The sequence below is a fragment of the Pteronotus mesoamericanus genome, unplaced genomic scaffold (assembly GCF_021234165.1).
Source record: "Pteronotus mesoamericanus isolate MK-2021 breed Mesoamerican mustached bat unplaced genomic scaffold, CSHL_Meso_final contig_52, whole genome shotgun sequence".
Classification (NCBI taxonomy): domain Eukaryota; kingdom Metazoa; phylum Chordata; class Mammalia; order Chiroptera; family Mormoopidae; genus Pteronotus; species Pteronotus mesoamericanus.
The window spans coordinates 10,071,752-10,087,347 of record NW_026555189.1 but is presented as its reverse complement, the minus strand read 5'-3'; the positions used below and the strand labels follow the sequence as shown (position 1 = coordinate 10,087,347).

Sequence of the window (15,596 nt, the reverse complement as noted above, 5' to 3'; positions counted from 1 at the left end):
TTGAGTGGATACTTTGGGTAATGGCATTTGCCAGCTAGAACATTGCAGCCTTTTTTGTTTTTTAAATCTGAAAGACATTTTGCTATCTAGGATACAAAGAAATGATAAACTTTTGGATACATAATTAAAATCAAACAGTATTCTCTACTGCATTTCTCAGATCATTGAATCTAAGTGAAGCTGTATTTCAGTATATTTTATGTGGATTTTCTTACTGAACCTATAGCTAATTCCTCAAGACTATCTTTTTTTCTTTCTAGAGTCTATTCAGCAGTTCTTTAATCTGTTCTAAAACTGTGAGGAGCTTGCAATATATAATCTACAACACATCCTTTTAAATCTAATGTCATTACTTTATCCAAAATTATGTGCATACATACCACTCTTTCCCCTTCTCTTGCTTTATGTTATTTCTGAGTACTTTTCACCACTTAATGTTATATTTGTTTGGCATTCTCTCCCTTATAAGAAGATAGGCTGTGACCTGTTTGGTGTTGATTCCCCAACATCTGACACATAGTAGATACACAGTAAATAGTGAATGAATGAATGAATGCGTGAATGAATGAATACCCTTTTTTGATCTACAGCAGAAGTCCCCAACCTTTTCGGCACCAAAGGACTGGTTTCATGGAAGACAGGTTTTCCACGGAGGCGGGTGGGCAGGAGGCAGAGCTCAGGTGGTAAGGTGAGCAAAGCTTCGCTCCCTCGCCTGCCACTCACCTCCTTGTGTGTAGCCCGATTCCTAAGAGACCGTGGATCAGTTCCAGTCCACGGCCCAGGGGTTGGAGACCCTGATCTATGGCGTCTGGAATCTGCCCTTCTTTCGTTCAAAAGAGGGCCTACCATACAGTTTGTTGCAACAGCTTTTCCCACCTGTTAACCCTTCTCTCCCATGTGAAGATATCCAAGTAAAGAGATCCGTTTTCAACTCTCCTCCCCTCACTACTGCCAAGCAAAAAAGGGTGGTGTATGAACTGGCAGTGTTCTTTTTCATAGCAACTCTGGTATCTCTTAGAACAGTCAGGGTACATAAAGATTGAATGTGAATGTCAGATGTAAGGACATTCTGGAGTTCTGTCTGAGAAATAGACATTAAAGGAAAATATAGTAGAGTGGCTAAGAACACAGACTCCACATAGCGAGACTATGGTTTTGTTATTCAGACTGCGTAAGTTGGGCGGCCTCAGTTTTCCCATCTTTAAAATGGGGTTAAAAACAGCATTGACCTCACTGAGTGGTTATGAGCATTGGGGTGGTGCTGTACCCCCAGGCCTTAGCATGATGCCTAACTCATGAAGGGATGGCTTTCCTTATGACGGTCTTAATTTCAAAAAGCTTTGGGAAATAAAGGCACCAAGGAAGAAATGAAGTCATTTATAGCCTCACCCCCCAGCAATTACCACTGTAAAAGTATTGATATCAATCTCGTGTATTTCTCTATGCAAACCTATGTGTATTTCGTTCACTTAGCACCCCCGGTAATCCTTTTCTTATGCCCTGAAATAGTTTCTTTAAAAAAAAAAAAAAAAAGATACTTTATAACATCCTTTGGAATTCTATGCTCTGTAATTTACTTAAAGTGTCCCTTGTTTCACCAGATTATTTCTTTGTTTTCTTCTGTTGAATAATCTTGTATCTTTATGGATATCTTGGATTGTTTCCTAGAATGGGGGACTTGCTGAATCAAAGGGCATGTGCGTTTTTGAGGCTTTTGGTACCTATTGACAAGTCACCCACAGGAAGGTGGTAGCAGCTGACAGCCCTCTGGCGGGACAGGGAACAGGGGGCAGTGGCATCGCTCGCCCACAAGTTCGCTCGTCTCCTCTTCCCCTCTTTGGCGATGTTGTGCGGGTTATTCACGGAGGCAACAGTTTCTCGCCGTCTCCGCTCTCTCTTTGTTTTTCTCTTCGTCCCCTTTGTTTCTTTTCTTGGTTTTCTGCCAAACAGCCTCTTGTGAAAGGACCGCCTAATTAACCCTGTGCTAATTAACAATTTAAGATTGCACAGTGCGACTGTTCATGTTTAATTCTCCAGAAGCTAGAGCAACAGCAGGAGCCCCTCCCCTTCCTAATCACTGCACGCCCCCCCCCCCCCCGCTTCCCTGTAACTGTTGCATTGAACTCAGTCCTGCTTCCTTACAGGAATGTGATAAAACTGTCACATCACATCTTAGCTGAAAGAGTGACGTGGTGACTTTGTTAATGGGGGACCTCGGGGTAATATGGTAGAGTTTTATCATTTTAAACAATGTTTGAAAAATAAAGAGTAATATTTGCGAAGATACAGGGAGCTTTACAGATAGGCTCCAAGGAACAGGAAGAAGAAAAAGGGTTGGGAGTTCTTGATGATGATGAAACTTCTCCGTACAAGATTACTTCTCAAATGGCAGATTGAGCGCTAAGCAGAGAGAGGAAGAGTGTAGCACCCTAGATCACTCCTGTACTTCCCTTTTAACTCTTACAGAAGAGATGTGCTCTCCTGAAAAAGTAACTGAATTCTTAACACTCCCTCCCCTCAGGTTGAGTACAATATTGGTGGTCATGAGTAGAGCATCTCTATTGAAAGGAATTTGGGGGGCGTGAGTGGCTGAAGAGGAGCAGGCTGCAGGGAGGGTTGAGGGCTTGTGATGTGTGAGCTGGCCCTGGCGAGTGAAGGATGAGGAAGGGGGCGCAGAGCGGGGGGTGGGGGGTAGGGGGTCTGGACAGAGTTGCTGGTGGGGCTGTGAGAGCGCGGGGACCCGCTAGGTTCCCAGGCTGCCCTCTGTAACTGAAGATCATTGATTTTACGGGAAACCGTGTTTACAGACAGAGTGCTGATCGACCTGCCGAGTTGACTTCTGCCTCCTTAAGTAAGAACTACCTTTTTCTTATTGACTGGCTGATAAACAGCGTGAGAGGAACGGCCAGCTGGGTGGGAGAGTGGTTGACGGCCTGAGGTCCTTGAGCTGAAGGGCTGGGCCTTTTAAGAGATTTCTTCATGTCTGTGTTCTGGCCCCTCTGGCCCACCGCCATCCCTGCACCTCCTGGGGACTGGTGGGAGGGTCTTAAGCCTGACCCTGCCTGGTCACCCAGCAGTGCAGGTACGAAGCCTGGGTGAGCTGGCAACCTGGTGAAGATGCTGCATAACAGAGGTTGTCTCAAACCTGAATGATGTGCATCCTCTGAGGATCACGTGAAAACGTGGATTCTGATCTGGCGTAGGGCTGAGAGTCTGCATTTCTCACAGGCTCCCTGGTGAAGAAGATACCACTGGTCCCTGACTCACACTGTGCTTAGCAAGGTTGTAAACGTCCTGCCTGTCCTGGCCAACTTGCACTGAAAGGAAGCCGGGAGCAGGCAGCTCAGATCCTGAGGTGGGATCCTGTTTTCCTACCGACGCTTTAATGGGCTGTCAGTCCCTGTGACTAAGTAGTCTCCCACGTGTCCCCTCTCATGGGGCTAGTGTCACCACCCACGAGGTCATGTGTCTTTCAGGGGTGGCCACAATGTCATTCTTTCCTGACACTATTTGCTTGGAGATAGAAAACAAAGCTAGGTGAGTTTTCAAAAGTCGCAACCGCTTAAGTGAGTGATTTGTGGAGGAGGAGGAGGAGGAGGAAGAGGAGGAGGAAGAGAATGGCAAGAAAAGCCCACCAATTAATTGGTAAACGCTTGCAGGTTTCTCTGGCCCAGCCCCGGCTGGAGAGGAGATTGGCTTTGCTGTCGATACCCAAGTCCCTGGTGAAGCATCAAAGCTGTTCTCCTTTATCAATCGTGGCCTCCCCTTCCCGCATGTTCCTGTAACTTACCAAGCATTTATGACATTGATTTTACAATCGGGCTGTTAACCCTCCCGCCCCTTCAGGCCTGCCAACCTTTTTGGCCTGAGCTGTCAGTCAGGCGCATCCTTAAGAAGAGCCACCCTGGCTTCTCACCTGTATGCCAGCTAAGCCTTGTGAGGAAGTCCCACGCATTTGCTGTTTGGTTTGGTTTAGCGTAGCCGTCTTTGTTTAAAATCAATGTGTTTTTTCTCAGACACACAGAACTTCGTTGTAATGGAGTTTGAGGTTATAAACTGAGAGGTGGAGTGTGTGTATGTGTCTTAAACAAAACCTGACACATTCTTCCAAAAAGTTATTCCTCCCAAGATTTCTGCTAAACCTGCCTTCCCCATCTTTTCCCGAGGGGGAGCTGTTGGCTCACTGTGCAGTCAAGAATCAAGAAATGAAAAGAGAATGGGAAAATGGGGGTTGGGGAGGGGGGGAGACCAGACCCAGCCAAAACCTTCATCTGCTGTGTATGAATGAGATGGCGGGTGGAGAAGCAGCCAAGTGTTCTCCAAGAAGGAGGCACTGGGGAGGAGGGTTGCCTGGGATTTGCAGGCTGGGATCAGGGCCGTGCGAGGCGTGTGAGGCTCTCAGTTGCCTGTAGGAGCAGCGCCGGGATGGAAGAGAGGCCCCTGTCATGCTGTTGCCACAGGAGCAGAGCAGCGGTGGGTGACCTAATGGCTCCCTCTCCAGGGACGCGAGGTCTCAGAGGGCAAATTCAGCTCAGTGGCACTTTGGAGTCGGAAACGGAAAAGCCCCAGGGCTGAAGGACAGCTGGTTGGGTAGCAACTAATAACTAAGAGGCAGGTGTGGAACAGGGGTTGGCTGAGCCCAGCTGCCATCTCTGTTTGCTGCTAAGATCCTTGACAGCCAGCAGTACCCACGGGGGTGACGGCACTCCACGCAGACAGGGCGATGTTGATGTTGCAGGAGGGGGAGTCGGCCCCCTGAGAGTCTGGGAAGTTCTTCCTAGAAACATCAGGCTTATGTTTTGCACCTACACATTTTTAGTCTGAAGCCAGCTGAGTCACAAGCAAGGGTGTCCTACTGGTTGGGGGGAGGAGATGGGAATTCAGAGATCTGCCTTCTCTGTTTCACAGTGTTCGAGGTGGCATGGGGCCTATTTTAAGATTTTTGCCCCACGGTTTTACTACTTGTAAAATGGGACGATGTTTCGCAGACCCCCGAGAGGATGAGTGCCCTCTGGGGGCTCTGCAGAGCGTGTGCAGGCCTGCACGCATGCGCTCCGAGCCCGCACGCGTGCCCTCTGAGCCTGCACACGTGCGCTCCGAGCCACGCAGCCCTCGAATGCTTCTCTTTGAACTCCTCAGACTAGAAACATGGTCAGTAAAGGCAAGAGCAGCAACTTCACTTCTAAATCAATTAGCACAGGTTTACCATGCCTATTATGGGGGGTGCAAAACCTTCCTCCTCTCGTCTGTCCCTCTCCGGTGGTCCCCTGGCTCACAGACTGCTGGGGCAGCCGAGGGTTACGTTGTGTTGGCTGTACGCACGTGGTCGGGCCTCCCTCGGTGTCCGTGGTGGGGCCTGGCGAGATGACGTGGTCCTCCTCCTCCACGGGGGCTCTCACCCCGCCTGATGCTAACAGTGTGCTTGCAAGGAGCAGAAATTCCAGCTGGTCTCCAGGGGCAGAGCAGCCGGCAATCTGAAGACAAAGAGGGAATCTCCTGACGCCCCTGCCCTGTCCTCCCAGCTCCTGCCACGGACCCTGGCCATGACCCCTGGGGTGCCACCTGCCCTCTGTGTGGTGGACAGCATGGGGCAATTGCCAGGGTCCCTGCTGCCCCTGCCGTCTCTGTTGTGGGTGTGGACAGAAGACTGTTAGAGTGCTCTGTGCGGGACCTTAGCCTCGGCCCTCCTAACCTCTTTCCTTTCTCTCTCTCTTCCCCCTCTCTCTCTCCTCTCCCCCTTGCCTCCGTTCTTCAGGTCCGATCCGTACTGGGTGCAATGAAAGCTCCACGCAGGCCTTACCATGGAAGGCTGTGACTCGCCTGTCGTCTCGGGGAAGGACAATGGGTGCGGTATCCCTCAGCACCAGCAATGGACTGAACTCAACAGCACCCACCTCCCCGACAAACCCAGTAGCATGGAGCAGTCCACAAGCGAGAACCATGGGCCCCTGGACAGCCTGAGGGCCCCCTTCAATGAGCGCCTCGCGGAGAGCACCGCCCCGGCCGGCCCCCCCGCCGAGCCCGCTGGCAAGGAGGTCAGCTGCAACGAATGCTCGGCCTCCTTCGCCAGCTTACAGACCTATATGGAGCACCACTGCCCCAGCGCGCGCCCCCCACTGCCCCTGCGGGAAGAGAGCGGGAGCGACACCAGTGAGGAGGGGGACGAGGAGAGCGATGTGGAGAACCTGGCTGGAGAGATAGTCTACCAGCCGGACGGCTCGGCGTACATTGTCGAGAGCCTGAGCCAGCTGACCCAAAGCGGGGGCGCCTGTGGCAGTGGCAGTGGGCCTCTCCCTTCGCTCTTTCTGAACTCTCTCCCCGGTGCGGGGGGCAAACAAGGGGACCCTTCTTGTGCTGCACCAGTCTACCCACAGATCATCAACACTTTCCACATAGCCTCATCCTTCGGGAAATGGTTTGAGGGCCCAGACCAGGCTTTCCCGAATACCTCAGCCCTGACGGGGCTCAGCCCCGTCCTGCACAGCTTCCGCGTTTTTGACGTGAGACACAAAAGCAACAAGGATTACCTGAACAGCGACGGCTCGGCCAAAAGCTCCTGCGTATCCAAAGATGTTCCCAACAATGTGGACCTGTCCAAATTCGATGGCTTTGTGCTCTACGGCAAGAGGAAGCCCATCCTGATGTGTTTCTTGTGCAAACTCTCCTTCGGGTACGTCCGTTCCTTCGTGACCCACGCGGTGCACGACCATCGAATGACCCTGAGTGAAGACGAGCGGAAGATTCTTAGCAATAAGAACATCTCCGCTATCATCCAAGGGATTGGCAAAGACAAGGAACCCCTTGTAAGTTTTCTGGAACCAAAAAACAAAAACTTTCAGCACCCTTTAGTTTCCACAGCTAACCTCATAGGTCCCGGACACAGTTTTTATGGTAAATTTAGTGGCATTCGAATGGAAGGGGAAGAGGCTCTCCCAGCTGGCTCTGCAGCTGGCCCCGAGCAGCCCCAGGCTGGTATCTTGACCCCCAGCACCCTCTTGAACCTTGGCGGGCTCACGAGCTCGGTCCTGAAGACCCCCATTACCTCAGTCCCCCTGGGGCCTCTGGCCTCCAGTCCTACCAAATCCTCAGAGGGCAAGGACTCTGGGGCAGCAGAAGGAGAGAAGCAAGAAGTGGGCGATCCAGATTGCTTCTCCGAGAAAGCAGAGCCAGCCGAGGAGGAGGTGGAGGAGGAAGAGGAGGAGGAAGAAGAGGCGGAGGAGGAGGAAGAAGAGGAGGAGGAGGAAGAAGAGGAGGAGGAAGACGAGGGTTGCAAAGGACTCTTTCCAAGCGAGTTGGATGACGAACTGGAGGACAGGCCCCACGAGGAGTCTGGGGCCGCGGCAGGTAGTAGCAGCAAAAAGGACCTTGCTCTCTCAAACCAAAGCATTTCTAACTCCCCCTTAATGCCTAATGTGCTCCAGACACTGTCGAGGGGCGCAGCTTCTACTAGTTCTAATTCTGCTTCTTCCTTTGTTGTCTTTGATGGTGCGAACAGGAGGAATCGTTTAAGCTTTAACAGTGAGGGCGTCAGGGCCAATGTGGCAGAGGGCGGCAGGAGGCTGGACTTTGCTGACGAAAGTGCCAATAAAGACAATGCCACAGCACCAGAACCAAATGAAAGCACAGAGGGTGACGATGGGAGCTTTGTCCCCCATCACCAGCACGCTGGCTCCCTCTGCGAGCTTGGGGTGGGGGAGTGCCCCTCGGGGAGCGGCGTGGAGTGCCCCAAATGTGACACGGTCCTGGGCTCCTCCCGCTCGCTGGGCGGCCACATGACCATGATGCATTCTCGTAACTCGTGTAAGACACTTAAGTGCCCCAAGTGCAACTGGCACTATAAGTACCAGCAGACACTGGAGGCACACATGAAGGAGAAGCACCCGGAGCCAGGGGGCTCCTGTGTCTATTGCAAAAGCGGGCAACCCCACCCTCGGTTGGCACGAGGGGAGAGCTACACATGTGGTTACAAGCCTTTCCGCTGTGAGGTGTGTAACTACTCCACAACTACCAAAGGCAACCTCAGTATTCATATGCAGTCTGACAAGCATCTCAACAACATGCAGAATCTGCAGAACGGAGCGGGGGAGCAGGTCTTCAGCCACACAGCTGGGGCAGCGGCCGCAGCAGCTGCAGCAGCAGCCGCGGCGGCCAATATCAGCAGCTCCTGCGGGGCCCCCTCGCCCACAAAACCAAAAACCAAACCCACCTGGAGGTGTGAGGTGTGTGATTATGAGACCAACGTGGCTAGGAACCTCCGCATCCACATGACCAGCGAGAAGCACATGCATAACATGATGCTCTTGCAGCAGAACATGACCCAGATTCAACACAACCGCCACCTGGGCATCGGCAGCCTGCCCTCGCCCGCCGAGGCCGAGCTTTATCAGTACTACCTGGCCCAGAACATGAACCTGCCCAACCTGAAGATGGACAACGCTGCCTCGGACACCCAGTTCATGATGAGTGGATTCCAGCTGGATCCCTCCGGGCCCGTGGCCGCCATGACACCTACTCTAGGTGAGGCTGACTCCGTGTTTGTTTGTTGTATGATGTGACTTAAACTGGGGGAAAAGTGAAAATAAGCTGAGGCCATGTGGATTCAGTTGCTTTTGTTTTGTTTTGTTTTGTGTTAGCTTGAGTGTTTAGTAATCCGTAATTTTTCTCAAGAATCCCTTGAACTCTGTGTGCATATGGAAGATCGTATGCATTCTACAGAGATGTGATTACACTTCAGTTCTGCAGGCCAGGATTAAAATTGAAGTGTTTCCTTTGGTTTTTGGCTTCTAGTCAACCTTCCTTTCTGTTCCCATTCTCCATTCTCTGTCTCTTTCTCAATTTGAAAAATCACCACAATTATCCAGAACTTTTGGATTCCATTAAATATTTATTGAAACTTACAGGAAACTAGAGCTGGAGTTTTAAATAGGAACAATCATCTCTATAAGAAGAACTTGAAACTGGAGCATACTTTATTCAGATAACCAAAGGCTGGTTCTGTGCTGAACGGGGAGCCACCTAGAACCTTCTCTAGGTTCTCCCATGTATTCACGAGGATGTCAGTGAAAGAGATGTGTTCTTTTCTTATTTTGCATGGGTCGTTGGTGATTAGTATAGTTGAGAAGTAGATTGCCCTGGGGCACCATAAGGGCTGGTGTGATAGATAAAAATGAGTAAGTTCTAAAATTGTGCATCAAAGAAAGCTAAGTTTTAATATCAGTACGATCCTGGTTAATGGAGCTTTGTTGCCATGAAAAATGATCCATGTTAGAGAGGGTGAATTGGCTGTGTCTAGACAATAAGTCTTACCGATCGGCTTCATAGATCTAGAATGGGACCAGAGGATAGTATTTGGATGCTGAAAACCACGAATCTTTATGTACAAAGAATCATGACCACTTTTGGATGGAGCTTCTACTGGAGGAAAATGTGCAAATCAGTTTCGTGAGAACCAGTGTGACGGTCGGGCCACTCATGCCCTGCCACCTGTGCCTCAGACAGGCTGTCCTGGTCTCCATGCCCTGACCCTGCTAACCACTTGGGACCAGCAGCGACGGCCTGAATTAAGCAGGATCCCCTTACTGGCATGGGAGCAAGTCATTCTCAGCAACAGCGTGTAAGCAAGTACCTTCACCCTGGCATGGTTTAAGTCCATGCGAGGGCGGGGGGGTTGCAAACCTCACCTGTTGGAACATCATTATTTGCATGGTGTTTTATTGCTAATTGCTGCTGATGGGTTAGCATTTCATAGCATTTAATTTGTTTTTCCTGCTATGCATTTAAATTCAAATCCTTGCTAACTTTAATCTTGTTTTCTGTTTTGGAACACTGACCTGTTGATCCTTTATTACCAAGTGATTTGAAGGTGTCTTACTGGCTGGTTGATTGTGGATATGGAGGGATAAGTTGTCTTATTTGTCCCCAGAGTAAACCACAGGGGATGCACAAACATCAAGGAATGGCATCAGTGCTCTAGGACTTTCTTTTTTTTTTCTTCTTTTTTTTTTAAGCCTATGGGAGTTGGAGTTTTCTAGTCAGGAGATTTAAAATCTTGAGGATGCAGATCTTGGAGTAAATCAAATATAATGCAGGTGGGATGAAGACAGAAAATGGATGGGTTTGTACAGGGTCGAAGTGAGATCTTTTTAATTACCTTGAAAACCAGTGATTCTGACTTAAGCTTGAATAGAGAGGTAGAGAAATATTTTGCTTTTACACCAAGTGCCTGAGTCTCATGCATTATGGGAACCTGGCACATGCGGAAGAAATAGAAGAATGAATCTCTGTGCTCTGGACATATGTGGAAGATCTGCACTCTGTTTCTTAAGGAGAATAGAGCTCTTCTGAGGACCTAATCCAGGTCAGCCAAGATGGGCCCTTGACTTTCCGGTGGTACCACCTGTCAGCTGAGGTGCGTCTCTGCAAACCTCCCACATCTGCCTCAGGCCACAAGAGCTGTCAAGATGGAACAAGAGCCAAAAATGCTTTGTGCTGGTGCCTGACTGGGTGTGGATACCATGGGACATGTCCAGAGGACTTGGAATTTAAGTCGTGTGACCTCAGTAGAAGCCGATGTATACGAAAGAGAAGAGCTGCGCCTTTCCTTTCTCTCTGCTGCTTTACAGGTGTTTCTTTAGGCCATTGAGAGACAGCCGTAGGTTATTAGATATACTGGGCTCTGTAGGCAAAATATTTTTTAGTAAAACACACTCCTGCTCATGAAGTTATTCTCATACTTCTTTTGCCATAACTTTCTCTTTCATAATTTAAAAAAAAAATGCTGATTCTGGGATGCTTTCATTCTAGAGGTCTTTAAGGAAAGGATCAGCAGCGTTGGTGTGGTCTGGTTGGATTTGCCACCATTTGTAGACAAGATACAGACTTGAGATCATCTCAGTATGTTTCCAGACATCCCTTTACACTCTCAAGTTGAGTGCTGATAGCTTGCGGGGGCATCCTCATGTTTTCCAAGCAGCCAGCTGGCTGTAGGGCACTTGCATGAGGTTTAGTAGGCTGCCTGCTGCTGCCTTTGAGTCTAGAAGGTGTTTTTTCATCCATGTGCCTCTCTGACGATGTGCTAATGGATAGGCTCACGTGCCAGAGTATAAATTTCCAGTGTCAAAGTCAGGTAGGTGCATAAGGGGAGATGGTGGCCCACTTCTTTCCAAGATCATCTCTCCATCCAGCCTGGCTCAAGAGTAAACCCCTGCTAAGGTCTCACTTCCTGGGGGCTCTTCTCATCCCTGTGAATCAGGCTTAGGGCTACTTCTTAGGGCCTGACTTAGTCCCTTCCAGCTCTATGGATTCATAGGATTCTAAGCCCTGGGTTTGTTTGTCCAAAGTATGGTTCTCAGGAGGAAGTTCGGACCGCCCGTTGCCCTCATTTCACTGCTTCTGTGTTTCTGTCTTTGATTTGCATTTCAATTTAATAGCTTGGAATGGGAATAGGAACTTACTCCGCTGCATGTTTGAGGACTTCCCATTCTCACTGACGCATCCAACAAGAGACAGTTGAATTTTCCTTTAGTGGGATATTGACATGCTGAGGTTAAATTTAAAAAGTGGAGACGGCGTGATGCTTCAGGTGGTTGGCATCAGAAACAAATATATGTTCGCTCTTTGTCTCACCCTCCAGGTAGTTTCAGCTTTTACTGCACACCGTGAATGTTTCATGGGTGCTGCCTGGTGTTGGTCCCCATTAAGGGATAGAGCTCTTAGACTTTTCCCCCCTCTTTCTCTCTCTTGTCCTAAAAAGTATGGCTCTTTTCACCAGGGGAGATTGCAAAGAGAGAAGACAAACAGAAAGCTTCCTGACCCTTCTGGAATGCACATGCAAAAGATTTCTGTGGCTTGCTAGACTGTCCGCAGGCTTCAAACGTGGCCGGTCTGCTCAGTAGAGCCTGTACTGACCTTCTTACTTGATGTGCCTCATGTGGCGTAAATAAGAAAATCATTTAAAAAATATATAACGTCTCTCCTCTTTGATTAACCACTAACTTGGATTTTAATCAGTCATTAAAAGAAAAATAACCTTGGCCCAACCACATGTAAAAGGTCAAGTTTAAATATCAGTTGGGGAGAGTCAGGGGCAGACATACCTCAAGTGTGCATGTGTTTAAGGGAGAGGCAGAAAATAGAGGCCGATGCTCAGCATTTTGCTTGACTGTACACTTCTTGTAATGGAGGGAAGGCTGCTCTTTCCAAGCCTTTCTCGTGATACAAATAAGAGCTTGCAGTTTTAATTTTACGCCAGTAAATCAGGGCCCATCCTGCTTTATGCAGGGCAGTGATGGACCAAAAACAGGGGTGGAGAAGGAAGCACACAGCTTTCTCAGACTCTTTTTTTTTTGATTGGGGGTTGGGGACTGTGAGCTGACCTTTGCATTTCTCTGCCCATCCCAGATCCACTTTCCAGTTCACTTCCCAAACCTGTTTACCCTTGCCTGGCACGGCAGACATTTGAGCATCTGTGCAGGAAGCTGGGACTTTCTAGAGGTTCAATGAGGAGTAGACTGGCCCCCTGTCCTGAAGAGGATGCGCGCTGACGGGGACATAGGCCAGCATGTGGCTCTGTAGGTGGCTGACTTATGACAAAGGAGAATGTGCCATGTGCCATAACAGACCTGCGTTTCATGCAGTGCGGGGCTCAGAGAAAGAAAAAGATCATAGTCTCGCGGGGTTGTGGGAGGAGCTGGCGCCATTGACAGGTAGGTAGGATATTGATGGGGGAGGGGAGAGGTATGATGAGATCATTGCTGAAATCTCAGATGCAGACCTGCACTGTGTGATACGGTAGCCACTGCCCACATGTGGCCATCTAAGTTTAAATGAATTAAAAGTAAATACAATGGAAAATTCAGTTTTTCAGTTGCACCTTTAGCAATATTCAAGTGTTCAGTGGCTACATGGGGCTAGTGATTGCTCCGTCGGACAGCGCAGATACAAAATGTTTCCATTATCACAGAAAGTTCTCTTGGATGTCATTGCTTTAGGTGAATTCTGATTCACCATAAAGGCTTGGTACGTTAGATTGCAGCCGTAACTCATTTTCATCTATTTTGGGTCTGGAGTTTCAGGTTCTGTTATGTCCAATGAATGATGTTTGTTTCTATCTTTTCTTGGATCTGAGTGAGAGGCTAAATTGAAATATTCAAAAGATTATGGCTCCTGCCTTTTTCTAGGTATTCTCCAAAATAAAAAAAATAAAAAAAGAAACATAAAGTCTCCCACAAATTTTAGAAAGATCCAAACGCATGAAGTTGATTTTTTTGGGTGGTTTTTCTAGCTAGCAGCACCTTGCAACATTGCAAATGAGATCCTTTTTCTCCTTGAACCCAGGTTGAGGGGCGGGGAAGGCAAGGAGGTGCCTCAGTGCCAGCTGTAGCTGTGAACCTGGCCTCTGATTCTCTTCTCTTCTCCTTCCCCACAGTGGGCGGTGAGATCCCCCTAGACATGCGGCTCGGGGGCGGGCAGCTAGTGTCGGAGGAGCTGATGAACCTGGGCGAGAGCTTCATCCAGACCAACGACCCGTCGCTAAAGCTCTTCCAGTGCGCCGTCTGCAACAAGTTCACCACAGACAACCTGGACATGCTGGGGCTGCACATGAACGTGGAGCGCAGCCTCCCAGAGGACGAGTGGAAAGCCGTGATGGGGGACTCGTACCAGTGCAAGCTCTGTCGCTACAACACCCAGCTCAAGGCCAACTTCCAGCTGCACTGCAAGACCGACAAGCACGTGCAGAAGTACCAGCTGGTGGCCCACATCAAGGAGGGGGGCAAAGCCAATGAGTGGCGGCTCAAGTGTGTGGCCATCGGCAACCCCGTGCACCTCAAGTGCAACGCCTGTGACTACTACACCAACAGCTTGGAGAAGCTGCGGCTGCACACGGTCAACTCCAGGCACGAGGCCAGCCTGAAGTTGTACAAGGTAAGACCCAGGCCGTCTCCAGAAGCAGTGGGCAGCTCCCTGGACGATGTTGAGGGCTGGGGTGGGTGAGCAGCCTGCACCATGGCGGGTTGGTGGCTAGATGGGGTGCCCTGGTGATGGAAGGGAGTTGACATTTGCCTCCTCATGGAGCTGCAGTGTGGTGGCAGAGCCCAGCTGGTACCCGAAGGATCTCTCTGTGGGGCGCCCTGTGCAGGAGGGGCAGGTTTTGTTCGCAGCAGCCCAGCACCATCACAGTGTTCCCCTGACGCCTCGACTGTCTTTATAGTTGACTTTTTCCTCACTCACAGTTGCTGTTTCCCTGGCTTTTGTGCACCTTTGTGCCCCTGTGTTTCCCCTCTCCTGCTCTTCTTGTGCCTCCCATCTCATTATTTCCTTTTAAAAATATCTCCCCTGGATGTCCTATGGGTGCTGAGTGCATTTACTCATTCATTTGCCTGTTCGTTCAGTCAACACATGCACATGAAGCAGCTGTTATATACCAGCCACTGTTCTGGGCACATGCCTGCACCCGTGAACAAAATAGACAAAAATCCCTGCCCTCGGGGATTTTTTTGGTGGGTTGGGAGTGGGCGATTAAGCATAATGAATAAATTATATAGTTGGCTAGAAGATAGTGAATGCTTGTGGGGAAAGCTGGGGTCAGGTAAGGGGCTCCTTTGTTCTTTTCCTTTTGTGTTCTCCAGCCCTATGCCTCCTTTTTCTTTCTTCTATTTTTATTTCCTTTTCCAGGCTTCTCCCATCCCCCGCCTCTTGTTCTGTCCTCTCTCCCCTGCCTTCTTTCATTCCTCCTTTCTGCTTCTTGTAACCTCTCCCCGGCCCCTCCAGTCTGTTTCTCAGTTCATGGGCGGTAACGAGAAGGAGGTGCTCAGATACTGTAAATAGTCCTTTCACTTGCACGGCAGAATTGCTCCAGACGTTTCTATTGATTTTCACTGGACTTAAAGCCTCACCTTTTTCTCTAATCATCCCATAATGGCTTTAGTATGAACAATCAGGTACAAATCGCCATAAATCTGCCCAGCCTCCTCCCACATACCTTCCACGCCCTCACTCTCTCCATTTTCTTCCTTTATTGTCAGTCTCTCCTCTTTCCTTTCACACCAGTTCCCACATCTTTGGGCCAGTGAGCGTTGAGTTTCTGCTGACCCTGAACTACTTTCATCCCTTTGCTATTCATAGTGGTTTCCAACAGAGACTCCAGATAAGGACGACTTCTGACGCTTACCCCACGTGGTCCCTGAGACATTGCTAACTTGATGCATTTTACAGTTGCTTGTTCTGAGGCTGAGGAGAGGCCTGTGTAACGTTGGATGAGAACCCATTTTAGGGAAAGGAGGAGAAAACAGGGATGAGGCAGTGGGAATAAAATGTTCTGAAATTGACCGCTGACTGTAGCACATGGATGGGCTCAGCTGGGCTGTGGGGAAGGTCTGGACACCGCGTAGCCAGCCCCCTTGTCCTAAGTGACCAAGAACCTCACTGGGTGGCTTAGTTTTGCGCCACCTTTTAAATAAAAGGCTCCTTGTGGTCAGTTTAAATTGGAGGTCTTAACTGGCCACAGGGTGGTGCCGATGTGGTCAAGAAAACCTGATGGAAAAACCAGTGGAAAAAAGAGTTTCCAAAGGACCCGACTGAGCAAAATTAGTACAAAG

The 15,596-nt window shown here is 49.4% G+C and overlaps 1 protein-coding gene across 1 annotated transcript in view; it reads left to right on the top strand.

The window, feature by feature from the left end:
- Nucleotides 1-5,723: 5,723 nt before the first annotated feature.
- ZFHX3 (zinc finger homeobox 3) overlaps nt 5,724-15,596 on the top strand; it is a 155,577-nt gene continuing 145,704 nt past the window's right edge. Inside the window, 2 exon segments of the mRNA XM_054579239.1 lie at nt 5,724-8,517; nt 13,427-13,923. Of these exon segments, the coding sequence (XP_054435214.1) occupies nt 5,802-8,517; nt 13,427-13,923 (3,213 nt within the window). The 5' untranslated portion in view covers nt 5,724-5,801.